At 35.9% G+C, this 27,531-nt stretch overlaps 2 protein-coding genes and 1 long non-coding RNA gene across 83 annotated transcripts in view; 1 reads left to right on the top strand and 2 right to left on the bottom strand.

Annotated features, from left to right (window-relative positions):
• Positions 1-6,758, top strand: part of FUBP1 (far upstream element binding protein 1) — a 34,283-nt gene extending 27,525 nt beyond the window's left edge. For 8 of the 39 annotated variants that reach the window (XM_081491722.1, XM_081491726.1, XM_081491724.1 and 5 more), the window contains 3 exons: positions 1,347-1,406; positions 1,488-1,633; positions 2,005-2,397. In XM_081491722.1, coding sequence (XP_081347848.1) covers positions 1,347-1,406; positions 1,488-1,633; positions 2,005-2,013 — 215 coding nt within the window. In that variant the 3' untranslated portion in view covers positions 2,014-2,397. Of the gene's footprint in view, positions 1-1,346; positions 1,407-1,487; positions 1,634-1,864; positions 2,398-3,271; positions 3,499-4,251; positions 4,299-5,202 lie in introns of those variants that run through there. The other 31 variants (XM_081491728.1, XM_081491734.1, XM_081491731.1 and 28 more) reach the window with 12 other exon arrangements.
• A 14-nt stretch (positions 6,759-6,772) lies between these two features.
• NEXN (nexilin F-actin binding protein) overlaps positions 6,773-27,531 on the bottom strand; it is a 56,079-nt gene continuing 35,320 nt past the window's right edge. For 12 of the 43 annotated variants that reach the window (XM_081491771.1, XM_081491763.1, XM_081491752.1 and 9 more), the window contains 6 exons: positions 25,657-25,845; positions 19,740-19,937; positions 12,090-12,311; positions 8,462-8,647; positions 7,844-8,201; positions 6,773-7,748 (listed from right to left, as the gene is read on the bottom strand). In XM_081491771.1, coding sequence (XP_081347897.1) covers positions 7,735-7,748; positions 7,844-8,201; positions 8,462-8,647; positions 12,090-12,311; positions 19,740-19,937; positions 25,657-25,845 — 1,167 coding nt within the window. In that variant the 3' untranslated portion in view covers positions 6,773-7,734. Of the gene's footprint in view, positions 7,749-7,818; positions 8,202-8,461; positions 8,648-12,089; positions 12,312-19,739; positions 19,938-25,656; positions 25,846-27,531 lie in introns of those variants that run through there. The other 31 variants (XM_081491775.1, XM_081491766.1, XM_081491757.1 and 28 more) reach the window with 7 other exon arrangements.
• On the bottom strand, positions 21,490-24,270 carry LOC145506650 (uncharacterized). The gene is made up of 2 exons (XR_014054124.1): positions 22,653-24,270; positions 21,490-21,729 (listed from the first exon to the last, which is right to left on the bottom strand). It is a non-coding gene; the product is annotated as an uncharacterized LOC145506650 (long non-coding RNA).

The raw sequence follows: 27,531 nt of genomic DNA on the forward strand, positions 1-27,531 counted from the left end.
CTGCCTGTATAAGTAGGGGGAGTTTCTTGTGTTTTTTAAGTCATACATCTTCAGTTTTTATTTCCTCAGTTGCTTTTATTCTTTAACCAGTTTTGTGATGGTGATAGACTATTTTCTAAAACTGCCTTCTTGGCACATCTAACAAACATAAAACGGCTCTCTCTGAGTATTTTTTGTCTTGCTGTCATAACTTCATAAAGCCAAATGAATTACAAACTAAATAAATTCTGTTCAAATAAAGGACTTAAGTAGGAAAAATTATGTTCTCTTTCTCCCCAACTTTTGATTTTTTTAATACCTTCAGAAAATTGGAAAACTAGTACAGCAAACACCCATATGTATATTTTCTGTCCAGATTCACCCTTTTCAAAAAGTTTGTCATATGTACTTTGTGTGTATATATATACTTGTTTTGGTGCCCAAGCCATTTCAAAATAAGTTGCAAGCTGTTGCTCTAAATAAATTTTTAATAATATTTAAGTTTCCTTGGTTGTCAGAAAAAAATGCCTTGTAGCTACTTGTGTGTGAGAAGTGAGGTGTCATTATGTTTATTTGTTTGTTTTTAATGCAGAGCCCATTCAAGTTTCATGCGTTACGTTTGATTATGTCTCTTTAGTCTCTTAATTCAGGAAAGTCGCCTAGAAAAACCTCTTTCTGAAAGCTGTTGAGCTCTGTTTCATTGATTTTGTTGCTTAGAACCTCTTTAGCAGTGATTATTCTTTATGTCCTGCATCAGGTTATTTTTAATAAAATTGTTATCATTTGGGCATAGCATATTAAAACTTTAAATATCTTACTAAAAGATATCTTGAAGATTAGTGTTATACATAGTTTATAGGTTACTAATCTGGAAACAACAAATCTTGGCCATATCTTAAAATAATAGCTTTTAACTGGGTTTTTGTTTCTCAAGAAATATTCTTTCTCTTCACTGAAGATTTTCATTTTATTTTAAAGCTTGTAGTGTAACAAATCCGAATGGAGAAGAAAACTACAAAAAATAGTGGTCCGTTCATTCCTCTGAACATAACCATTGGGGAACCGTGGACTGTATGTTTCAGACTCAATTTAGAATATGAATAGTTTATAAAAACTAACTGAATCAAGAAACTATGTAGGTAGTTTTGTTTTTTATTTAAGAGTAATGCTAAAGAACTGAAAGTTATGATAGTATAGCAAAAAGAAACTAAAGAGCATTTTGATTTTTTAATTACAGAGTAGTTTTTTGACACTAAGGAATATTAAAAATAGAACAGGAGCAATCCTGACCCTCTGTGCTTTTGTCTTTATAACCTGTACTTACAGTGGATATAATTTTGTATTAAAATTTAGGGGGTTTTTTTTAGGTCAACAAGGGCAGACACAAGATTATTCAAAGGCTTGGGAGGAATATTACAAGAAGCAAGGTATTGTTTTTATTAGAAATGAGATTCTTTGGGGCTTTTAATTGTGGTTACAGCAACAAAGTTGTTCTGTTTTCTCAAAAGGTCAAGCAGTTCCTGCTCCTACTGGTGCTCCACCAGGTGGTCAGCCAGATTATAGTGCAGCCTGGGCTGAGTACTATAGACAACAAGCAGCCTACTATGCCCAGACAAGTCCCCAGGGAATGCCACAGCATCCTCCAGCACCTCAGGTATAATAAATTTGCTAATGTGTTGATTTCATCTTCAGTCATGTTCTATGCATGTTTACTTTTGTCTGGGATTCTGTTTGCCTTTAAAATTTTTATCTGGCAAAACTATAAATGAAGTACTGTGGTATATTGTTTGGGTTTTTTGTTTGTTTTTTATAATGCTTTCTGGCATCTGAGTGCTGAATATTTCTATAATGCCTTTGATTTTAAAAATAAACTTTTTTCCCCCAGGGATTTGCAAATCATGCAAGAAGCCATCACCATTTATATTAACCAGTTTTTCTTTCTTAGAGGATTCACTCCTGAGTTAGCTCCATTTAAAGGATTTTCTTTAACTTTTTGTGTATTTCTTATGTATCTCTTCTGCACAGGGCCAATAATAAGAAGTGGACAATACAGTATTTGCTTCATTGTGTGGGGGAAAAAAACCTTTGTTAAATATATGGATGCAGACGGCTTGATGAAGATCTTAATTTTGTTTTTGGTTTAAATAGTGTTTTTCCTTTCTTTCTTTCTTCCTTTCTTTTTTCTTTTTTTTGAAAATGTACAAAATATCTATCACTACTGATAGGAGGTTAATATTTCTGTGTAGAAATGAAAATTGGTTTGTTTTTAGTATTTAGTGTAGATGTACACATTCCAGCAAATGTATTTGCAACTATTATGTGGTTAATGCTTTGTGATATAAATGTACTTTTTTCAATGTATACTTTCACTTTTAAAATGCCTGTTTTGTGCTTTACAATAAATGATATGAAACCTCCTGTGTCGGTAAGTTGGATATGTGGGTATTTAAAGAATTCATAATTTCTTAGTAATGATAAATTAAGATACATATACACAAATATATAAGCTTTCCCCATGAAATATTAATTTGAGTTTTTAAACACTGGCATGTTTTCTTCCCCCTTGCAGTATAGTAGTAGATTGGAGGATCTTTTCCATTTATTGTATTTGGCTGTTTTCAGCACAAGTAATCCTGATATCTTCATTTTTTTCCTTCTGTTTGATTAAAAACTGCATGTGTGTACAATGATCTTTTGGCATACTTCCATTGCATTAACAGTGAAATTTCCTTTTATACATGACCACTGTTTCAGACCTGTACTGCTGCTATAACAGTTAACCTTTCTGTTTTTAATTTGATAATTACTTGATTTCCAAGACTGTTTCAGCATAACTAATTTTGAACAGTTTTCAGATAGTAAATATGAGTAGTCTATAATAAGAACAGTTTTTTTTTTTCATGTAAAGGAGCTCTTGCAAGGTATGCAATATTAGTGTGTTTCTTTCTAAATGTAGGATAGAAAAAGTGAATAGTATGCAAAAAGTATAGCTACAGTGCATCTGCCATTGAAACATTATTGCGGTATGAAAATGTTTGAGCTATTTTTTCTTTTTTTTTTCCTTTTTGCAGTATAGATAAGCTTTGTTTTGTAAATGCACAAGTCCAATCATTGAATCAACTTAATTTTTTTATGTACTTGAAATCATTTTATTACTCTATAACACTCATGCCGAAGTTCTGATATTTTGTTGAAATCCATTGTTTTACTCTTTGCATATTTGTTGGCTCTTTGCATATTAATATATTAGACTACATGCAAATACAGTCTGTCTTGCCATTGTCTGTTGAAGTGCAGGTTTGATCCAGCCAGTATAGAACTAGCTCTGTAGGGGTGAGGAGGACTGTGCTGTGTATCATCCTTGATTGTGTTCCTTCAAGGAGCATTGCACTGTAAGTACATCAGAATGACAAATTGATGAACTGCAACAGTATCTTTTTGTCAATGTTCCACATAATGCAAATGCCGTACTTTGTTTGAATATTATGTTGGAATACAGTGCTTATATCTTGGAAACCATAACTGCTTCTTAATTTAACATAGAATATTCATAGGTCTGTATTTTTTTTTAAGTGAGCTTAATGGGTAAGTATTTTTGATATGCTTTAGCTATAGCTAAAGAAAACTCATCATTAACAAAGTTGAATAGTATTACTTATTGGTGCTCCTAAAATATATTGCTTTGCAGTGTAAAATATGCATATCTTATATATTAATATGAAAGACTTGAAATGTATCAGACAGGGTGGTTTTCAGTTTGCAAATATTAAGCAATGTAGTGGTTTTAATACCATTTCCTAAATATATATACTAGTTCTTTCATTGGTAGGGGAGCACCATTTGTTGTTCTGAATATACTATAAAAGGAAGATGTACAGGACATAAATGTTGAGATTATTTATAGGGTAGAAAATAGCGGTACAGTTCATTGTAGATATTTTGAAATGTTTTTGACTATCTTATAGAACCTAGACTGACTTCTTCCCTTGCCCTTATTTAGATATGGATATGTAGTTCTAGTTTGAAGTTTTAATAGTTAAGGAGTTATCTGTTTAAGAGTAGGGTATTGATGTGAACAGTTTCAGTATTTTGCATGATACTGTTTTATAGATGACCTTTTAGGAAAGTGGTGCATTTATTAATTAAACTGAAGAGAGAGTTTTCAGTTGGATTCAGTATCATAACTCACAAATTGGAGGCTGTTGATTTTGATTCATTTAAGGTTTAAAATCTTTATTAATTGCAAACAGTGCAATTATTTATACTTCACAGTGCCTTCCCAGACCTTCCACCTTAGGTTCTGCTGCAAAAAGCAACAGGTAAGCACAACCTAAGGACATATATAAATAAATATTTCAGTACATTAATGTTGTCCCTGTGAGGTTTTTGTGGTTGTGTATTCAAAAGCAATCTGCTACTGCTTCCCCAAAATGTATTTTGTTATTTATGCTACCATTTCAGTGGAAAGTCTGTAAGTTGTTCAAACAACTGTTTACTTTTCTAGGTGATGTTTTTATTTTGATTTTTCTTTTTATTAAAACAAGAAAATGATGAGTAGATTGCTGCTGTAATTAAACTACATCCAAACTTTTTATAATCTTTTCCCTAATATAGAAAAATTGTTAGAATTTTAAAAGGAAAGTTACATAGTTTTCAAGATGTAGGAGATCATTTGGTCAGAAACCTCAACAGCCTTCACAGTCTGTTTATGATTGACAAGACATTTTCTTTGTCCTCCAAAGCTATGGAGTCTTTATTTTTTTTCTTGTTCTTGAACTATAGCAATTCAGTAAGGACGTTATGGGTCAGAGTTTTATTATGACCTTTTTTTCTTAATACAACTCAGTTTTCCTAACTCTTATTTATATACACCGAAAGAAATACTGGCAGTATGTTTGATAAAAGGCATGTGCATCAGTGAAATGTTAACTGTATAGCAAATAACCTTTCATAATCTGTATAGCAACCAATATTTTTCTGATTTATAATCCTTTAATAACTTGACGCTGCATTTATTTTATTTTTTGCCAGTTTTAAATGTTTGTGTGTTCTTATAGATAATTTTAACTGGTAAATATTTTGAGTTAAGATGAATGTATTAAAGCAGCATCATATCAGTTTTGTTTATTCGATTTCTAAAATGTGCTGATCCTTTTAAAACTCCTGCTTATCTTTGCAACAAAGAAAAATATTCAAAAATACTGCCTTCATTTTCACACACAGTGCTGAAGATGCTGCAAGCACCAAATCATAGCTCATAAAATCAGGTCCTGAGATAGTTACCCATAAAGAGGAATCCTTTGAGTGTATGCCATTGGTGAGCCGATGAGCATGGACCATAGAAGGGCTCAATGTAGAAGGTAAAATTGGCAAATCGTAACTGAGAAAAATGAAATGTTTTCCCATACGTAATATGATACAGGGTGTACTGTACCTGCTTTTGATCACTTTTCATTTTAAAGTGCTATTCACTTGATCTTAAATGTTCCATGAAATGTTAAATTTTGAAAGTTATATAGTTATTGCACCACATTTATGTGTGTGTGTATGTGTTTTAATAGTCAATGTTAAAATTGATAATATAAAGGAGCTCTTTGAACCTTAAGAGCCAGTCAAGTTTTGCTTAGTTGTAGTTTGCATTTTTATAAAAGAAAATACATATGAATGCTAATAGATATTGGGGCATTGTTTCTATCTCATGAGAATTTTTTTTATTCATTAGCATAAGCCTTCATTGATACTGCAGGCATTTTTTAAATGGCGCTAATCTTAACCTTGAAATAAATGGAAAGCAGAAAAGGTGAGCCAGCTGATTTGAATGCAGTGGTGTTAGGAGTGGTAGAGACAATGTTTGGCTTGAAATTGATTTATTTAGCACTTAAACTTGACAATATGTTTTTGTTTTTAAGATTTCATAGTGTGGTGATAATTAGAATTCTTATAGTTTGATGTTTCTCTTAGAAATGGGAAGTATACTTTTATTTTTAATAAATGAAAATGGTTTTCATACTAAAATTAGTGATTTAATACTAGTTGTTTATGAGCATTGTAAAATATATTCTTAGACAAATACCTGAGTAGTTAATTTACAGGAGTGGGTTTGTGTAGGAGTAAACAGTACCTTAAGAGGAAGATAGGAATATATTCAGAAGTGATGATGTTTGTTTAAATACTCTTGCCAGGAGAAGAACCACTTCTACCTGCAAAGTTATGTTCTTTAGAATAAGGTTGTAGAAATTACTAGTTAATAAAGATGTCTTTTTATTTTCTGAAAATTCTGCCTCACTTTAAAATGTATTTTAACAATACCTAAAGATAATTTTGACTCTGAAAATAACCTTATTTTTTGTTTAGTCACAAGAGTTTTCTTGCCACAGTATAAACTTCTGAGGGATTTTTTTTAATTGGTGCTTTTAAGAAAGCAAATAAGTCCCGGGATTTTATTTTCTTCAGTGATACCCCTTATAGGAACTCATAAATGTATTTGCACATATATATATTTTTTCTTATGCATGCTCAATGCATTTTCGTCCTGAGAAAAGTGTTCTCTACAGAAACTACCCGTGTAAAAAGAAGATTGGCTTAAAATGGCTACTGTGATGGGAACAGTGTCTTAGGGAGATGCAGCTTGGACTTGAGGTAAACTGAATACTTTACAAACTGTGGTTTAGTTTGCTTTAATACCATTGTATGTAAAGGGGTACATGATTGCTGTAATTTTGTATTGATATGGTTTCCTCAATAAAAAAAAATAAATGTACATTGGTGAATATTATAAAGGAGTGTTTGTCTCTTTCTTAAATACAGAAGTGACTTTATTATGGGTTTACATTGTAAAATAAAACTGTTTTCCAGAAAACTAAAATATAAAACAACTTGATAATAGAACATGATAGCTAATTATTTACAAACTCACTTTAAAAACTCAAAATTGATGATTGTGCCATTTTCCCCTAAATCTAATTCTCTTAGATCTGAAAATCTTTGATTATGTTTTCTCCTGCATGAACTATTATTAATACAAAGTTTTCTCATTAAAATATAATTTGCTCAGGAAAGTCACAACATAAATTTGCTTTTTATAAGCTTGAGTATATATTACACAGATTTGAAAAATACATGTTTGATATTCCCAACATTCCGTATTAGGCAGTGGTATCCATCAGATTTGCTAAGGCAGTTTCTTAAAAGTCTTTTAATTTTTGTTTTGTTTTGTGTTCTCTCTGCATAGAGGGAGAAATGACAACCCTACCCCCTCATCTCTCTGCCCCAGAAAGGCTTTGAAACTACAACCAAAATGATAACACTACTGAGGGGGAAAGCCCACTTAAATTGATAGGTTCCAAATTCACTAACTCATCTATTTCAGACTAATTTTAGGTGTGACTAGTTCATAAATGATAATCTTTTCATGCAAAATGTGTCTGTTTATAATTTCTTTAAAACTTAGTTGCTGTAAACATGAAAAATACACATCATTTGTAATAGGTTCTGATAGAATAATTGAGTAAATTCCCCCCTTTGCCCCATTAAATTACATATTAACTTACACTGCATAATGGGGTGATGAATCTGGTGCTCTTTTGGAAAGGAAAAAGGTATTTTTTAGATGATCTTGTGTTTTGAAGACTGTTAGGGAAAGGAATAAGAAGTCAACACAGTGGCACTTCCAGTTTCCTTTTTTGGCCCCGCCACAGAAAAGATGGATGTAGTAAGAAAGTCGGAGAGAGAGGGTCCAAAGAGAGGGAAGGGGACCTAGTAGTCGTCAGCTAAAAAAGAGAAGAAGAAAAAAGATTTTTTTTTTTTAGGAAAAAATTTTTAAGTAGAATGAAAGTTCTAGATTCAAAGAGTGATTAATTCTTACTTTCAATGGTAAGAATACAGGTACTAGCTGCAGATCCTTTGCTGTTCACTGCTTTACACATATACTCGCCTTCATCTTCTGGGAAAGTTTCTGGTAAATAAAGGCAGTAAGTTTCTCCTCTTTCAATATATTGATAGTCTTCTCCATCCTGCAATATTTCTCCTTCAAACCACCATGTAATCTCTGGTTTGGGTTCTCCTGTTACTTTAACAGTAAATCTAACTGGCTCACTGTCTACAACTGATGTGTTTCTTAGAGGCTTCTTAAACCACGGAGCTCCTGATCTGGTTTGCTCTTCATCTTCAATGGTAGATCCATTCATGGTGCTACCCTCTTCTTCTTCCTCCTCTTCTCTTTTCTGTATTAAAATAAGTGCATTCAGGTTGGCATTTATACTGTAATCGTGTTTTCAGGAGAGTGATTTAGTAATAGAATTTGGAGGTAGATATATTTTCCCCCAAAGTAAAGAACATGTAAGTGTGCTTACTATAAAGTGTGTTTTACATTAACATTTCACTGATTTGAAAGCTATTAAAATGTTTTTTTAATCCCTCCACTTAAATTTCATTGTTTTTCAGAGATCATCTTTGGAAAGGAAAGGATATGAAAGCCTGGTACCTTTTGTAGTGCTGCATCAATTTCTTTTTGTTCAAACTGCATGCGTAGTAATTTTTGCTCTTCAATTCTTCTTTGTTCTTCTTCTTCTCTCGCTTTAGCCATACGTTCAAATCTAGCTTTCATATTCACTTTATGAGTAAATGGAGCCTCACTTTTTTTTGCAGGCTTAATATCAACATCTTCCTCCTTTACAAAAAGGGGCCAAGAATACGAATTGTTTACTTTCTAAAAACCAACAAGAACTAAGATGTTAATAGTTTTGAAGATGTCTAGGCACAAGATAATTAACATGTTTGGGTTATGCTATTTGCTACACTGCAGACTATCCCCCAGTTTAGGAAAGATGAAAGTTCATTTGTGAAATACTCTTTATCAGTTGGAATTGTTCTCCCAGTGTAAATATCACACATTGTCTCTGGAGTCCTAGTGTCCTTTATTTGCCCAACCAAATCTCAGTGCTTGTTAATAGTACTGAGTAACAGAAAAGGATGAGGAAATCATATGCTATTAACAATTAACTAAAATACTTTCATAAAAGTCTCCACATAACTCTTTACCCTACTACGTAATGCAATTTTGTTATTTCCCACTTCATGATTTCTTCCTCACCCTTTTTTGTTAATAACTGAGATGAATTCCATCCAGTAAATAATTTATCGATAAGCAATGGCAAAGAAGAATGTTTACAGATAGAATAAAATAGGAAGACAACTGTTGAAAGAGGCAGTGACTGAAACTTGGGGAAACAGGAAATACAGTTCTGAGTCAACTTATTTAGGGGTAAGAGAAAGCCATGAAAATAAAGGGGTAATGTAAGAGAATTTGAACTGTCAGGTAGTGAGTCTGTAAAGCCAATTTGGTGATGAGGTCACTCACTTGCCTTTGAGAGCAGTTTTAGTAGAATGGGGTCTTGTGAGTACAGTTAACCCATGGTTTCAAAAATAACCTTGGTTGTAGTTGACTCTTTGTCTCTAAACTACTTAGACTCTTGGGACTTTATCTAGAAATCTCACCATTTGTATTTCAAAGTACGATGAGGAAATTACTTCCAGATATCCTATGTAACCAAATAAAATTTTGAAATAAGCTATAAAATAATTGCCTGTATCAGAAAAATTTTTGGTTCATCAATGTTTTATAGTTTGAAGTGTTGCACCACAGCTCCAATGAATATAGAAGTTAAAAGTAAGTTGTTTTCCTGTTTCTCCTGAATCCAGTTTTTATTTGATACTGGAAAATGCTAAGATATCAGACATAATTAGAGACTTGATGGGTAAATTCTATTGTTCATGCCATTATTTAGCCTTCAGTTGATAAACATACCAAGACTACCATTATTGCTAATGAATTTTATTGATACGATTGTTTATTGTTATATTTAAAAGATAGGGTAAAAAATACATGTTAAACAATGGTCTGCTTGTTTAACAAGCAAACTAATAAACTGCAGTTTTATCTCAACAGACTTTTCTGAGAGTTACATGGAAAGAAAAAGGGACCTGTTTGTTCACACTGAATATTTAATGTTATTCGCTTAACAAATCTTCAGGATAGTATATTTCAGCAAGTACAACAACTACTATTCTGACTAAATCCCTCGCACTTAATAACTCGCCTTCTAGATTTTTGTATAAAAGTTTGTAAACTCATAAATTTTACTTATGTAGTTACCTAAAACCTGCCTTTAGAAAATTAAGTAAAAGTTAACTGGGAGAACGTTTATGAACAGTCTTACAGTTATTAAGTACAGTTGCCTTGCCTTGAATCCCTGTAAAGCCAGGTTAGAAGTTTTAACAGGAAATGGATCTACTGAGAATTATGTTATAAATGGAATGATGTTTGTTCTTTAGCTGCATTCTTAGTACGGCATTGGTACTCCCAGCATGTGGATATTACAGGCAATACAATTAAGCAGTGAATTTGGGATAAAAGAGAATGTAAAGAATGGCTCTGGAGAATCTAACTAGAAAATCAAACACTATTAGGCAGTTAAGTGATTTATGTACCAAATGTTGTTGCAGTTAAGGGCTACAGGAGCTGGGATGGAATTCTTAGGTAAGTTTACATGAATGAGTTAGGCCTTGAAAGATGTCTGGAATATAAAGAGAAGGTATTTTCTAAAGAAGGAAACCTGAAACGATCAGATAGAAGGGACAGGTCCTATCCTGGAAGTTGACTATACTCTGCCAAAACTATGCTAATATAATATTTCAGTGAGCCTTAGTTTATTGAGATAAGAATGTCAGGTTCCTCACAGGAAACTCAACTCAGGACATCCTCATGGGTTAGAGAGTCAGCCAGGTCCTAATCTCATGTCCTTTTATACAAGAGAGCCAGTAACAGTATTAAAACAAGAAACCACCAACATCATTTCTTTAATTAGCTACAGATTTTATAGGGCTAGGTATGACTGCTCTGAGGTTTCACTACCTTTAACCAGAAAAAAAGGAAGGTGCCCTTCAGCTAACAACACCTAGTGTTACAACTTTTTATCCTATCACCTATAATTCTTGGAAACTATTTTCCACTCCACCATGTGACTTTACTTCCCAGTCATTATTTTACATCCCTCCACCTGTTAGATGATTCTAAACACCATATGAGCCAGGACTTACGCAGGTTTATTTGCCAGTGTAGCCCCATTGTCCAGAAGAGTCCCTGGAACTTAGTAGGCTTTCAAATAATTTTTTAATGCATGAATCCAAAACCATCTTTAGCTTCAACATGATCTTCCAGTGAAGATGCCTATTTGATAATATCATTCCATGTTTTAAAAATCCCTTCGGTGCACCCCAATAAAGTTGCTTAACATGGCATCTGAGATGGTTCATCTTGCTGATGCTTGTGTCTTCAATACCTTTTGCTGTGCTCGCATTCTCCGTGTCAATGAATTGCTTATAGTTCTGGAGTTTGCCCATAGTTTCAGCATTTTTATTCAGCCATCTCCTCTGAATGCCCTCCCAAATTCCCACACTTGTATTATAGTTGAATATTTGCCGAGAATGAATTTTTAGAAGAGTATGTGTTAAATACAACAAAATGGCAATTCGGACAATAAGCTTTCCAGATCTTATTTAAACCTATATTCATATGGAACTAGTCCTTAAACTGTAAGGGATATTACGGTCATCTAGTGAGTACCTCCTTATTTTACATATGGAGGTACTTAAATTCATGTCACTTAAATTTTTATTTAGGCTCTGTTCCTGAATGATTTAGCATGACTTTGACAACATAGGCTTTGTTGGCCTCATCTTTAAGTAAGAAAGTAGGTATGAATAATCCCTGGAGTTTAACTCAAATATACACTGGTTCCTACTGATTCAAAGTAAAACTTGTGCCAATAAGTATTTACTTTTGAGCTGTTTTTGCTAGAGTGAACCATTTGATGTTCACTATAGGCTCTCATTCTCTGTTCCAAAGTCATTTTGAAACAATACTAGAATAGCGAAATCTTTCAAAGTCTTGAGATCTTAATGTGATTTTGCTCTTTATTAGTGCCCAGATTATTGTATACTCTGATGGTTAATTGTAAGTACCAACACTTATTTCAAAGTCATTGTTACTTCTGTTAAATTCGTTATTATTGTACTATAACTTAAATATAAAACTATATATATATATATACCTCATGAAAGTTTTCTGCTTCTCTCTCTTTAATTTCGAGATCAATTGCTCTTCTTCTTGCTCGTTCTTCTTCTATCTTTTTCTGTATTTCTTTTTCAGACAATTGTCCAATTTTTTCAAACTTGCTTTTTAAATTTTTAGCTTGAATAGAACCACTCCTTTTCAGTTTGATTAATTCTTCATATTCCCTGCTCAGTTCAAAGGTTTCATTTTCTTCCTCTTCCTTCAAAAAAATTAAATTTTTACATATTAAATACCATAAAATTAGTTTGTACGTAAGCTATCCAGAAAGTTCACTATTTCTTATTTGAAACCAAAACTAAATGTTATAAATAACTTTTCCCCTAAACACTATGCCTAAATTTACTAATTAAAAGTAGTGCTACAAATTTAAGACTTCAGATAACATCTTACTTCATTTAAAATAATATTTAACTAGAGACTATGGCTGAAAAGCTCATTTAATATTCCATTATAACCAGCTAAAACTAAAATATGCATGTGAAGATTAGCTTTTATGAGGAATTGTAGAGGAATCTTTTAGGGGGAGGTAAAGAAAATTTTTAAAAAGCACTGGGCTAAGAGAAGTTCTAATTCTGACTGATACTGTGTGGCCTTTTGCCTGATCTATAAGTCCACTGGACATGACTTTTTCATCTCTATATAGAGCCACAGTATCTCTAAAAATGACTCCTGTCTTTGATTTGATGATAGTCAAATATCACTCAATACTCTGAATTAAGCATTTCTACAGACAAAGTGTGATAAAATCCTTACATTTTGCTACATATCTCTTGTATTCTCTATATTCTGCCAAGAAAGATAAGCCGAGTCAGTGAAAATCAGGCTCCAGTTCTTTATACCATTATATCTTGAATACTTTTTATTCAAGTTTTCCCTTTGCTTTTCACAAAATATTGTGTATTTCACAAATATAAAGTATTTGTATACTTCTTACACTAAATCCTAATGGAGTGGTAGAATATTGCAGTTATTCCTGGTACACTTTTCCTGGGGAAGACCTAGAGTTCCAGGCAGAGAAATAAAAAGGTGGGACTGGGGTTTGGTTAGGGGGGGAACAGTATGCAGGGAGAGTTACAGTGGGTGATGTTGACATGAGGCTTAATTTTTTGGTTCAACAAAAGGAAAAAAGAAAGTTTATTCCTCATACTACCTCCACATTTTGGTCTATCTGGGTGAAAATGAGCAACTCCTAAAATACCAGAAATTAACAGTTATGACATTGTATCATATCACAGTGGTTCCCAGGTCGCTGATCAAAATTAATGATTGACTAATCAGTTGCAATCTGAGTAATCTTGAAATTGGCTTTCTACTTGATTGAAAACTCTCAGACATAGCAGAGTAGCACCAGAATCTGACAATTAACTTGCCATATATTAGATTACTTCTGAATAGTATACTAAAATATATTCTAGTTTACTTCATTTTTCTAGACCGACAATTCATTTTCAGCTTCCTTTATAAAATAAATGCTATTAACTTTTTTTTTAATACCAAGGCTAGACCTTGCAGTATTTTCCTGTAGCATATTCATTATATTTTCTTATTAACTACATATACAGCATTTGTAGTCTCTTGGTCAATTTGGGCAAGGAAGTAAATATCCCTACAGGTCCATTGCTCCAACCCATGACAGAGTCAGCTTCTAAGAGACTGCAGCCTCTGTGAAGGAACCCACTCGGTTCCTAGATCAGGAGCTGGCAAGAAGCCCCCCAGAGTCAGTTGTTAAACATGCCATTACACTCCAGTCCTACTTGAGTTGGGGTGCTCGCCTCACCCCAAGCAGTGGGGTTCTGCATGCATCTTAGACTGCTGCGTGTGTTGCTGCTGTGGCCCATTGCCCAGCCAGAAGCCTAAGGTGACAGTAGAATGCTGGCCTCCTCCCTCACCCTCCCCTCTTAACTGCTTGGCCATCCAGTTGGAGCAAAAAGGTGTCCAGGGGTAGGAAGAAGGTTAAATGGCATCAGGAGGTAGGAGAAGAGGTGCCAAGAGCCCACCATGGATACAAGCAGAGAGACATGAGGAGTGGATGAGGCAAGGCTCCAAGACTAGTGCAGGCTCCACTGTCCGACTACTTTTACTCGGAACACATATTCAAAGATAAACATCTAAAATTTCAAAGACAACCTCAGAGCACTAAATCCTAAGTGTGACCCTTCTGAGTGTGGGGTCCTATTTGGGCACAAGGTGCATGCTCATGAAGCTGGCCCTGTAGAGTCTATAATACAGGCTTACCTTGAGAATATTGTGAATTCAATTCTAGACCACCATAATAAAGCAAACATCTTAATAAAGTGAGTCACATGAATTTTTTGGTTTCCCAGTGCATACACTATACTATAGTCTATTAAGTGTGCGATAGCATTATGTCTAAAACAAAGTACGTAACTTTAAAACATTGCCAAAAAATGCTAATCTGAGCCTTCAATGAGTCGTACTCTTTTTGCTGTTGGATATTCTTGCCTCAGTGTTGATGGCTGCTGACTGATCAGAATGGTAATTGCTGAAAGCTGGAGTGGCTGTGGCAATTTCTTAAAACAACAATGAAGTGTGCTGCAACAATTGACTCTTTCTTTTGTGAACCATATCTCTGTAGCTTGCAATGCTCTTTGATAGCATTTTGGCCACAGTAGAATTTTTTCAAAATTGGAGTCAATCTAAAAGCTGCTAGTACTTTATCAACTAAGTTTATTCAATATTCTAAACCTTTTGTTGTCATTTTAACAATTTTTACAGCACCTTCACCAGGAGTAGCTTCCATCTCAAGAAACCACTTTCTTTGCTCACCCATACGAAGCAACTCCTCATTCATTAACGTTTTATCATGAGATTTCAGCAATTCATTCCCATCCTCAGAGACCACTTCTAATTCGTGTTCCCTTGCTGTTTCCGCATCTACAGTAACTTCCTTCACTGATCTTGAACCCCTCAAAGTCATCCATGAGAGTTGAAATCAACTTTTTCTAAACTCTTCTGAATTTGATATTTTGACTTTTTCCTATGAATCACAAATATTCTTAACGGCACCTGGAATGTTGAATCCTTTTCAGAAGGTTTTCAGTTGGCTTTGTCCATATCCATCGAAGGAATCGCCATCAGCTCAGTTCAGTTCAGTCACGCAGTCATGGCCAACTCTTTGCAATTCCATGGACTGCAGCACACCAGTCTTCCCTGTCCGTCACTAACTCCCGGAAACTACTCAAACTCATGTCCATCGCGTCTCTGATGCCATCCAACCATCTCATCCTCTGTTGTCCCCTTCTCTTCCCGCCTTCAATCTCTCCCAGCATCAGGGTCTTTTCCAATGAGTCAGTTCTTCACATCAGGTGGCCAAAGTATTGGAGTTTTAGCTTCAGCATCAGTCCTTCCAGTGAATATTCAGGACTGATTTCCTTTAGGATTGACTTGATGGATCTCCTTGCAGTCCAAGGGACTCTCAAGATTCTGCAACACCACAGTTCAAAAGCATCAATTCTTTGGCACTCAGCTTTCTTTATAGTCCAACTCTCACATCCGTACACAACTACTGGAAAGACCATAGCTTTGACTAGATGGACCTTTGTTGGCAAAGTAATGTCTCTGCTTTTTAATATGCTGTCTAGATTGGTCATAGCTTTTCTTTCAAGGAGCAAGCATCATTTAATTTCATAGCTGCAGTCACCCTCTGCAGTGATTTTGGAGCCCAGAAAAATGAAGTCAGCAACTGTTTCCACTGTTTCCCCATCTATCTGCCATGAAGTGATGGGACTGGATGCCATGATCTTAGTTTTCTGAATGTTGAGCTTTAAGCCAACTTTTTCACTCTCCTCTTTGACTCTCATCAAGAGGCTCTTTAGTTCCTCTTCACTTTCTCCCATAAGGGTGATGTCATCTGCATATCTGAGGTTATTGATATTTTTCCCAGCAAACTTGATTTCAGCTTGTGCTTCATCCAGCCCAGCATTTCGCATGATGTACTCTGCATATAAGTTAAATAAGCCGGGTGACAATATATAGCCTTGATGTACTCCTTTCCTGATTTGGAACCAGTCTGTTGTTCCATGTCCAGTTCTAACTGCTATTCTTGACCTGAATACAGATTTCTCAGGAGACAGGTCAGGTGGTCTGGTATTCCCCTCTCTTGAAGAATTTTCCACGGTTTATTGTGATCCACACAGTCAAAGGCTTTGGCATAGTCAATAAAGCAGATGTTTTTCTGGAACTATCTTGCTTTTTTGAAGATCCAGCGAATGTTGGCAATGTTGATCTCTGGTTCCTCTGCCTTTTCTAAAACCAGCTTGAACATCTGGAAGTTCACGGTTCACATACTGTTGAAGCCTGGCTTGGAGAATTTTGAGCATTACTTTACTAGTGTGTGAGATGAGTGCAATTGTGGGGTAGTTTGAGCATTCTTTGGCATTGCCTTTCTTTGGGATTGGAGTGAAAACTGAACTTTTCCAGTCCTGTGGCCACTGCTGAGTTTTCCAGATTTGCTGGCATATTGAGTGCAGCACTTTCACAGCATCATCTTTTAGGATTTGAAATAGCTCAACTGGAATCCCATCACCTCCACTAGCTTTGTTCACAGTGATGCTTCCTAAGGCCTACCTGACTCCACATTCCAGGATGTCTGGCTCTAGGTGAGTGATCACCCCATCATGATTATCTGGGTCATGAAGATCTTTTTTGTACAAAACAAAGCAGGTCAAAGGATAACAGTTTTGCCAAGAGAACGCACTGGTCATAGCAAACACCTTTTTCCAACAACACAAGAGAAGACTACACATGGACATCACCAGATGGTCAATACTGAGATCAGATTGATTATATTCTTTGCAGCCAAAGATGGAGAAGCTCTATATAGTTAGCAAAAACAAGACTGGGATCTGACTGTGGCTCAGATCATGAACTCTTTATTGCCAAATTCAGACTCAAACTGAAGAAAGTAGGGAAAACCACTAGACCATTCAGGTATGACCTAAATCAAATCCCTTACAATTATACAGTGGAAGTAACAAATAGATTCAAGGGGTTAGATTTGATAGAGTGCCTGAAGAACTATGGACGGAGGTTCGTGACATTGTACAGGAGACAGGGATCAAGACCATCCCCAAGAAAGAAATGCAGAAAGGCAAATTGGTTGTCTGATGAGGCCTTACAAATAGCTGAGAAAAGAAGAGAAGCAGAAGGCAAAGGAGAAAAGGAAAGATAAATGTATTTGAATGCAGAGTTCCAAAGAATATCAAGGAGAGGTAAGAATTGAAGCAAAGAAATAGAGGAAAACAACAGAATGAGAAAGACTAGAGAGCTCTTCAAGAAAATTAGAGATACCAAGGAACATTTCATGCAAAGATGAGCACAATAAAAGACAGAAACGGTATGGACCTAACAGAAGCAGAAGATACTAAGAAGAGGTGGCAAGAATATACAGAAGAACTATACAAAAAAAAAAAAAAGATCTTCATGGCAGCTAAAAGCCTTACAAAATTTATTTCTTCAATAATAAGACTTAATCACTCCTTGACCTATGGGCTGCAGAATGGATGCTGTGCCAGTAGGCATGAACACAGCATTAATATCATCACACATCTCCATCAGAGCTCCTGGGTGACCAGGTGCACTGTCAATGAGCAATAATATTTTGAAAGGAATCTTTTTTTCTGAGCAGTAGGTCTTAACAACGGGCTTAATATTCAGTAAACAATGTTGTCAACAGGTGTGCTATCATCTAGGCTTCAATGTTCCATTTATAGAGCATAGGAAGAGTAGATTTAGCATAATTCTTAAGGGTGCTAGGATTTTCAGAATGGTAAATGAGTACTGGTTTCAACTTAAAGCCACCAGCTATTTTAGCCCCTAACAAGAGAGTCAGCCTGTCCTTTGAAGCTTCAAAGCCCGGCAATGACTTCTCCTCTCTAGCTAAGGAAGTCCTAGATGGGATCTTCTTCCAATATAAGCCTGTTTGCCTATATTGAAAATCTATTTTTTAGTGTAGCCATCTTCATTAATTATCTTTGATCTTCTGGATAACTTGCTGCAGCCTCTACAACAGCACTTGCTGATTTACCTTGCATTTGTTACGTTATGGAGATGGTTTCTTTCCTTAAACTTCAAGAACCAATCTCTGCTAGCTTCAGACTTTTCTTCTGCAGTTTCTTCATCTGTCATTCTTCATAGAATTGAAGAGAGGGCTTTGCCCTGGATTAGGCTTTGGCTTAAGGGAATGTTGTGGTTCATTTGGCCTTCTACCCAGACCACTAAAACTTTCTCCATGACAGTAAGGCTGTTCCACTTTGCTATCATTCATGTGTTCACTGGAGTAGCACTTTTAATTTCCTGCAAGAATTTTTCCTTTGCATTCACATCTTGGTTAACCATTTGGCACAAGAGGTCTGGATTTCAGCCCATCTCAGCTTTCAACATGCATTCCTCACTAAGCTTAATCATTTCTAGCTTTTAAAGTGAGACAAATCACTTCTCAACCAAGCATAAAGTGAAAGTCGTGAGACTCTCACTTGAACACTTAGAGGCCATTAATTGGCCTAATTTCAGTAGTTTTGTGTAATGAAATAGGCCCAAGGAGAAGGGAAGCCAGTAAGTGGCACAGTCAGGACATAATACATATATCAATTAAGTTCACCATCTGATACAGGTGCAGTTTGTGGTGGCCCAAAACAATTACAATAGTAACAACAAAGGTCACTGACCACACACCACCATAATATATATAATAATAATGAAAAAGTCTGAAATATCGTGAGAAATACCAAAATGTGATACAGAGACACAAAGTGAGCAAATGTTGGAAAAATGGGTCCATTGACTTGCTCCATGCAGGGTTGCCACAGACTTGACTTGTTAAAAACCACAGTATCTGTAAAGTGCAATCAAGTGAAGCACAATGAAATGAAGTATGCCTGTAAAATGATTCAAAGACTTGCCAAACTGATGTTCCTATTAGCATCCATGGTACTCTTGTGCTGCTGCTGCTAAGTCGCTTCAGTCGTGTCCGACTCTGTGCCACCCCATAGGCAGCAGCCCACCAGGCTCCTCTGTCCCTGGGATTCTCCAGGCAAGAGTACTGGAGTGGGTTGCCATTTCCTTCTCCAGTGCATGAAAGTGAAAAGTGAAAGTGAAGTAGCTCAGTCATGTCTGACTCTTTGCGACCCCATGGACTATAGCCTACCAGGCTCCTCTGTCCATGAGATTTTCCAGGCAAGAGTACTGGAGTGGGTTGCCATTTCCTTCTCCATGGTACTGTTGTAGATTTTTCTTATTTTTATGATCAGTTTAATTCTGTTTCAAGGAAAGTAAGTATAAATGGGTATATTATGCACTCTAGAACAGTTCTCAGTCATGGTGTAATCACACACAACTGTGAGGTATGTAGGCAGAAATATTTACTTAAGTACTAATGTAATATCTCAGTCACTTGGAATTAGATATTTTTCAAACTAGCAAGCAGGAGTAGAGTTATAGCAGGCTGGAAAGGTACACTCAACTATGCTAAAACTTGTACCAAGTGCCTCATAGGAGTGTCCTTTATGTGAATAATAATACTTAGAAAGTTATTGTAAGGTAATGCATGTGAAATACTTAGATTAATAAATATTTGTGGGATATAAATGGATATTTCTTAAAATCTTACCTCTCCCATTTCTTGTCTCAGTTGTTCAAATTCCTGTTTTTCCATCTCTAGTTTATGTTTCCGCTCCTCCTCTGTTCGTCGTCTTTCTTCTTCCATTTTTTGTTTTAATAATTCTTCAAAATTAATTTCCAGTTTTCCCGGTATAAGAGATTCTTGAGAGATTGTTTTATACATCTCTTGGGTGTCATCATCTACTACCTGTTTAAAATAATTCTTTTATCACTCTTGCCAGAATTATACGTACTTTAAGGGACTATCTCTTGAATAGAAAGATTTCACATTGAACTAAAAACCAAAAATTCTCTTTAAAAATATAAAACAAACAAGGAATAATTATTGGAAAACATAAGACTAAAGTATTTTGTAGTAACAGAGAAAATGGTGACCATCTAGTCTCCATTCCAATGAACACAAATAAATACTTTGACTTTTACTATAAGTAATTTGAATTAGGGGCATCCCAGTGGCACAGTGGTAAAAGGACCCACCTGCCAATGCAGGAGATGCAAGAGATGAGGGTTCAATCCCCTTGGTGGGGAAGACCCCAGGAGGAGGAAATGGCAACTCACTCCAGTATTCTTGCCTGGAGACTCCTATGGACAGAGGAGCCTGGCAGGCTACAGTCCACAGCATCACAAAGAGTCTGACACAACTGATAGACTGAGCACACAATTTGAATTAGACATTAAGATGCTCTAGCAACAACAAAAATTTCATTAAAAAAATTAAAAAGATGGTCTAATATTGGGAAAACTTTTTAATTGGATTAAAATGAACCTCAGGACTTCCCTGGTGGTCCAGTGGCTGGGACTCCATGTTCCCAATGTGGGGGGCCTACCTAGGCTTGATTCGTGGTCAGGGAACTAGATCCCACATGCCATAACTAAGATCACACATGCTACAACAAAGATCAAAGATCTCACATGCCCTAACTAGCTCTTGGCACAGCCAAATAAATTAATAAATTTTTTAAAAAGTAAAATGAACCTCAGTTCTGGTAATTAAAATAGAGCATTTCAGTTAAATCATGGTTTTAACCGAATGAGTTATCATTATGATCCCTTCATAATCCGGAATAATCACTTAATGCTGTGATTTTATTGTACTGATTTATTTCCTGTCAGGCTAATTAAAAAAAAATAATAGTTAATACTTACAACTGCCAGGTATAATTCTAAGCACTTTACATGTATTGACTTATTTTTCTATAACCATATGAAGTAGGTGTTATTAATATCCCTGTTTAGTAGACGAGGAAACTAAGGCAATAAAAAGTAACTTGTCCAAAGTCAATACAAATACTATATGGAAAAGGTTAGATTCAAAACTTTAAAAGTCTAATAAAATTATAAATAACTATTTAGATTACCTTTTCATAATTTTGTAAATTACATGTCTAACTGCCATTTAGTTGTGATTTAGTTGCAACCGTGGACAAGTTACATAGCCTCTCTAGATCTGAATTTTCTTATCTGCAACAACTTTCATTGAATTGTCATGAGAATCACATAAAGTTTGGAAACACTCTGCATTGTGCCTGACACCAAGGTAAGCTCCCAAATAGCAGTTTTATTATTACAATACCATTGTATATAGGCAGTCTCTAGACTGCAAATAAAAACTCTGCTTTTAAGTCATTGACTTGCAATACATTTTGCATGATAAGCGATTACCTAATTCCATTCCCTGAAAGTACATACATAAACCTCTCATTTAAATTATGTCCCTATGATTGAACTAGACACTTCAGTAAGAGAAACAAATGGAAATTATTTATTTGTTCCAAGTTTTATAAATGACAGGCTTTACCACAAAACCAGTTCAACTCAGAAACAACGTTTATATAGTTTTACAATCCACATATTACCCCCCAAATATTTTAATAATATATGAGCTACTTGAACTACAATATGGACTGATGCTGAAGCTGAAGCTCCAGTATTTTGGTCATCTGATCCGAACAGATGACTCATTGGAAAAGTCCCTGATGCTGGGAAAGACAGGGTAGAAGAAGAAGAGGGCGTCAGAGGATGAGATGGCTGGATGTCATCACCAATGCAATGAACATGAACTTGGGCAAACTCCTGGAGATGATGAGGGACAGGGAGATGTGGCGTGCAGTCCATGGAGTCGCAGAGTCGGACACAACTTGGGCGAATGAACAACAATGAAATAACAATACTTGGTCCTAGATAAGAAAACCACATAAACGAAGGAAAAAGTTTCTTGTTCCTAGTATAGAAATGTCTCTAGGAAACTAGAGTTTTGGTTTAATGACATTTTCTTTCCCTGCACTTTTCTCACTAGTTCAGTTCAGTTCAGTCGCTCAGTCGTGTCCGACTCTTTGCCACCCCATGAACTGCAGCACGCCAGACCTCCCTGTCCACCACCAACTCCCGGAGTATACCCAAACTCATCTCCATTCAGTTGGTGATGCCATCCAACCATCTCATCCTCTGTTGTCCCCTTCTCCTCCTGCCCCCAATCCTTCCCAGCATTAGGGTCTTTTCCAATGAGTCAACACTTCACATGAGGTGGCCAAAGTATTGGAGTTTCAGCTTCAACATCAGTCTTTCCAATGAACACCCAGGACTGATCTCCTTTAGGATGGACTGGTTGGATCTCCTTGCAGTCCAAGGGACTCTCAAGAGTCTTCTCCAACACCACAGTTCAAAAGCATCAATTCTTCGGCGCTCAGCTTTCTTCACCGTCCAACTCTCACATCCATACATGACCACTGGAAAAACCATAGCCTTGACTAGATGGACCTTTGTTGGCAAAGTAATGTCTCTGCTTTTAAATATGCTATCTAGGTTGGTCATAACTTTTCTTCCAAGGAGTAAGTGTCTTTTAATTTCATGGCTGCAATCACTATCAGCAGTGATTTTGGAGCCCAAAAAAATAAAGTCTGACGCTGTTTCTACTGTTTCCCCATCTACTTCCCATGAAGTGATGGGACCAGATGCCATGATCTTAGTTTTCTGAACGTTGAGCTTTAAGCCAACTTTTTCACTCTCCTCTTTCACTTTCATCAAGAGGTTCTTTAGTTCTTCTTCACTTTCTGCCATAAGAGTGGTGTCATCTGCATATCCAAGGTTATTGATATTTTTCCTGGCAATCTTGATTCCAGCTTGTGCCTCATCCAGCCCAAGGTCTATCATGAGGTACTCTGCATATAAGTTAAATAAGCAGGCTGACAATACACAGCCTTGACATACTCTTTTTCCTATTTGGAACCAGTCTGTTCCATGTCTAGTTCTAAATGTTGCTTCCTGACCTGCATACAAATTTCTCAAGAGGCAGGTCAGGTGGTCTGGTATTCCCATCTCTTTCAGAATTGTCCACAGTTCATTGTGATCCACACAGTCAAAGGCTTTGGCGTAGTCAATAAGGCAAAAATAGATATTTTTCTGGAACTCTCTCTATATTTTGATGATCCAGCAAATGTTGGCAATTTGATCTCTGGTTCCTCTGCCTTTTCTAAATGCAGCTTGAACATCTGGAAGTTCATGGTTCACATACTGTTGAAGCCTGGCTTGGAGAATTTTGAGCATTACTTTAATAGCGTGAGAGATGAGTACAATTGTGAGGTAGTTTGAGCATTTTTTGGCATTGCCTTTCTTGGGGATTGGAGTGAAAACTGACCTTTTCCAGTCTTGTGGCCACTACTGAGTTTTAGGAATTTGCTGGCATATTGAGTGCAGCACTTTCACAGCATCATCTTTGAGGCTTTGAAATAGCTGAACTGGAATTCCATCAGCTCCACTAGCTTTGTTCATAGTGATGCTTCCTAAGGTCCACTTGACTTCACATTCCAGGATGTCTGGCTCTAAGTGAGTGATCACACCATCGTGATTATCTGGGTCGTGAAGATCTTTTTTGTACAGTTCTTCTGTGTATTCTTGCCACTTCTTCTTAATATCTTCTGCTTCTCTTAGGTCCATATCATTTCTGTCCTTTATTGAGCCTATCTTTGTATGAAATGTTCCCTTGGTATCTCTAATTTTCTTGAAGCCATCTCTAGTCTTTCCCATTCTTTTGTTTTCCTCTGTTTCTTTGCACTGATCACTAAAGAAGGCTTTCTTATCTCTCCTCACTATTCTTTGGAACTCTGCATTCAAATGGGTATGTCTTTCCTTTTCTCCTTTGCTTTTTGCTTCTCCTCTTTTCACAGCTATTTGTAAGGCCTCCTCAGACAGCCATTTTTCTTTTTTGCATTTCTTTTTCTTGGGGATGGTCTTGATCCCTGTCTCCTGTACAGTGTTACGAACCTCCATGCATAGTTTCATCAGGAGAACTCTCCTGGCTTTATGGGCTTCCCTGGTGGCTTAGATTGTAAAGAGTCTGCCTGCAGTGTGGGAGACCTGGGTTCAATCCCTGGGTCAGGAAGGTCTCCTGGAGAAGAAAATGGCAACCCACTCCAGTATTCTTGCCTGGAAAATCCCATGGACGGAGGATCCTGCAAAGAGTCGGACACGACTGAGCAACTTCACTTTCTTTCTTTCCTGTCTTTATAGGAAAGAATAGATTATAGGCAAGAAAGCAAATTAATTAGGAGTTGGCCTGAGGCAAGGGTAACAGTGACCTGCATTATAGTAGTAGCAGTAGGAAGTGCTGGGAAAGATTGAAGGCAAAAGGAGGAGAAGAGGACGGCAGAGGATGAGATGGTTAGACAGCATCACTGACTTGATGGACATGAATCTAAGCAAACTCCAGGAGATGGTGAAGGATAGGGAAGGCTGGTGTGCTACAGTCCATAGGGTCGCAAAGAGTCAGACATAACTTAGCAACTGAACCACAGTGGGAAATGGGAGAATTTTGAGTGATATATAGGAAATGAGACTTAGTGAGTGATTGGATATGAGGCACAAATGAGAGGTGGAAGTGCTTAAGGTTCTCAGATTTCTGATTTAAGCATCCATGTGGATAATGAAGCCAAAAATCACTTGGAATATGTGTCTGAAGCTCACCCAGACATAGGAAGAAAACCAGGTCATGATATGACTGAAGCGAATGAAAACTTTTCAAGAAGGTTGTACAGCATTCACATGTCAACGTACTTAAAAACAGTTTGTCAGATAATTGTATATTTACAAACATTAAAATGGTATAAGAAGTATAACTTTGTAGCAGAGTTAAATTGGGTAGCAATATCCAGAGTGATGGTAAGCATTTTGGAGAGTTAAATAACTGTGATTAAATGGCTTTGGTCATTTAATGTATCCTGATGGGATGGAACCTGGAAAGAAAGGACGGAAGGAAAGAAGAAGTGAGGAAGGGAAGAAGGAAATGCGGCTAGGGAGAAGAGAATGGAGAGAATGGAAGGGAAGGTGGGGGTAGGAACCCCCCTCCCTCCTAGCTTACATACTTAGTTCTGGAAAACACACCTTCTCAGAGAAGGAAGATAATATACGCTAGGCAGAGCAATTTAATCAGAAACTTTTCAACATGATACTGAAGCAAACATCTTTAACTGATGGTATTATGCCACGCTGCTGCTGCTGCTAAGTCGCTTCAGTCATGTCCGATTCTGTGCGACCCCATAGACGGCAGCCCACCAGGCTCCCCCGTCCCTGGGATTCTCCAGGCAAGGACACTGGAGTGGGTTGCCATTTCCTTCTCCAATGCATGAAAGTGAAAAGTGAAAGTGAAGTCGTGTCCGACTCTTAGTGACCCCGTGGACTGTAGCCTACCAGGCTCCTCCATCCATGGGATTTTCCAGGCAAGAGTACTGGAGTGGGGGGCCATTGCCTTCTCCGGTATATGCCATAGGAGACTTTTAAAAACTTACATGCCGTCCCTACTTTTGGCACAACTTACAGAAATAATAGGGTATTCCCCACAGTTGAATGCTTCCTCCTAACATACTCTAGAAAGCTGAATCCCAATGGCCGCCTGCAGTCACATTCTGTCTTACCATGCTTCTCCTTGCTTCAGCGAATGCCTTCTTTTCTTCCTCTATTCTTCTTCTGGCATCTTCTTCTGCTTTCCTTTTTTCATCTTCTCTCCTTTGTCTTTCTATTTCTTCAAAACTGAGCTTGAGTTTACCAGGGCGGTACCCTTTAAAAATGTTTTCTGTGTCTTGGTTTTCCTCCTCTTCATTTACCTAACCAACAAACAACTCATTATTAAGAACTGAGATTCATTAAAGACAGGAACAAATTATCAATCAAAAGGTAGAGACTCAGTCACCTCACATAGGGGACCAAAATCTCCTTCCTTATATGATTCAAAAATATGAATCTAATATTTCATCTAGTATTCTAATTAATATTAGATTAATATTTCAATTTTAGAATAATATAATATTCAAAAAATATGAATCTAATATGATTCAAAAAATATAAGCTGGAAAAATTAGGGGTTATTTAAAAGTGTATGTATGTACTTTAATTGAGGTTCAAGTATACACGCACAGTCTCTTAGATAATAAAGTCATTCTGTAATTTTTCATGGATTTTTTTTTTACTATAAACTATGGTAATTAAATGGGTAAAATATCTGGAACTATTTAATATACAATTCAAATTTAATGATTTTATAATTAAAACTGTAATATAATATGAATTAAATACTCATTGAAATTTATGATTTAATTAATTAATGATATTACTATGTCTTTTCACTAAATTGACCACCAGTGATATCTAAAATGTGTAGATATCCAACTACAACTGCCCAAAAGTAACAACATTTTCAAACAAAGTATCTAGAAAATTAAAATTTTGGAGGTACAGTCCGTAGAACATCATTATTTAAATTTGATCAAGTAAGTCTGAAAGCTTAAAAAATTATACATGTTCCATTCTTTGGTTCTTTCAATGAGATTTGGAATCAGTGTTTTCTTATTTCAGTTTTACTTTTTGTTGGTAAATCTGTTACTATATAGCAGTTAATGATTTTAAAGCACTTATTGAGAGTTCCCTGGTGGTCCAGTGGTTAGGATTCTGCACTTCCATTGCAGGGTGCACAGGTTCAATCTCTGGTCAAGGAACTAAGATCCTGCAAGATCCACTGCATGGTCAAAAAAATAAAAATTACAAAATAAAAATAAATAAAAAATAATGCACTTCTTATGTGTTAGATGCTAATTGCTTTCTGTGTTAACTCATTTAATGATTTAAGAAGTAGGCCCAATTATTTTCACCATTTTACAAATGAGGAAAGATATAGAGAGGTTAAATAACTTGTCCATGGATACACATTTAATAAATGTTAGATATATAAATCCAGGCAGTCTGGCTCCAAAGTCCATGTTCTTAACCACTTAGATTGTATACATTGACACACACGTATATGTTCAGTATATATATGTGTTTATGTATATACACACATTGACACTAAGTGTATACTTATGATTAGATTTGAAAGTGTGCTGCACCATACTATTAAACACACTGCAGACTGAACTAACATATGAAGAGTTGAATAATTATTCTGTTGAATAAATATTTTGTATATTTATAACAATTTATAAAAATAAAAATTTGGAGAATATTAGATAAAATATCCCCAAATGAAAACTAGAACATAATATGGATGCATGTTATATATGGAATATGTATACAGTTTCAAATTCAGACCCTTCTACATAGAAAATCTCCTTAAATTTATAGCATTGAACCTTTCCAAATCCAGCTACCTCCCTTAATATTGAATGCTTTACAGATAACATATAATTTATATAATATTGTAATATATAAATATTATATATCAATGTAATTATGTATTATAGATTATGTATTATAATTGTGTATTATAATTATAATTATGTATTATAACCCACATATAT

Source organism: Giraffa tippelskirchi, chromosome 5 (genome assembly GCF_054371585.1).
Source record: "Giraffa tippelskirchi isolate mGirTip1 chromosome 5, T2T-mGirTip1v1.2.pri, whole genome shotgun sequence".
NCBI classification, from domain to species: domain Eukaryota; kingdom Metazoa; phylum Chordata; class Mammalia; order Artiodactyla; family Giraffidae; genus Giraffa; species Giraffa tippelskirchi.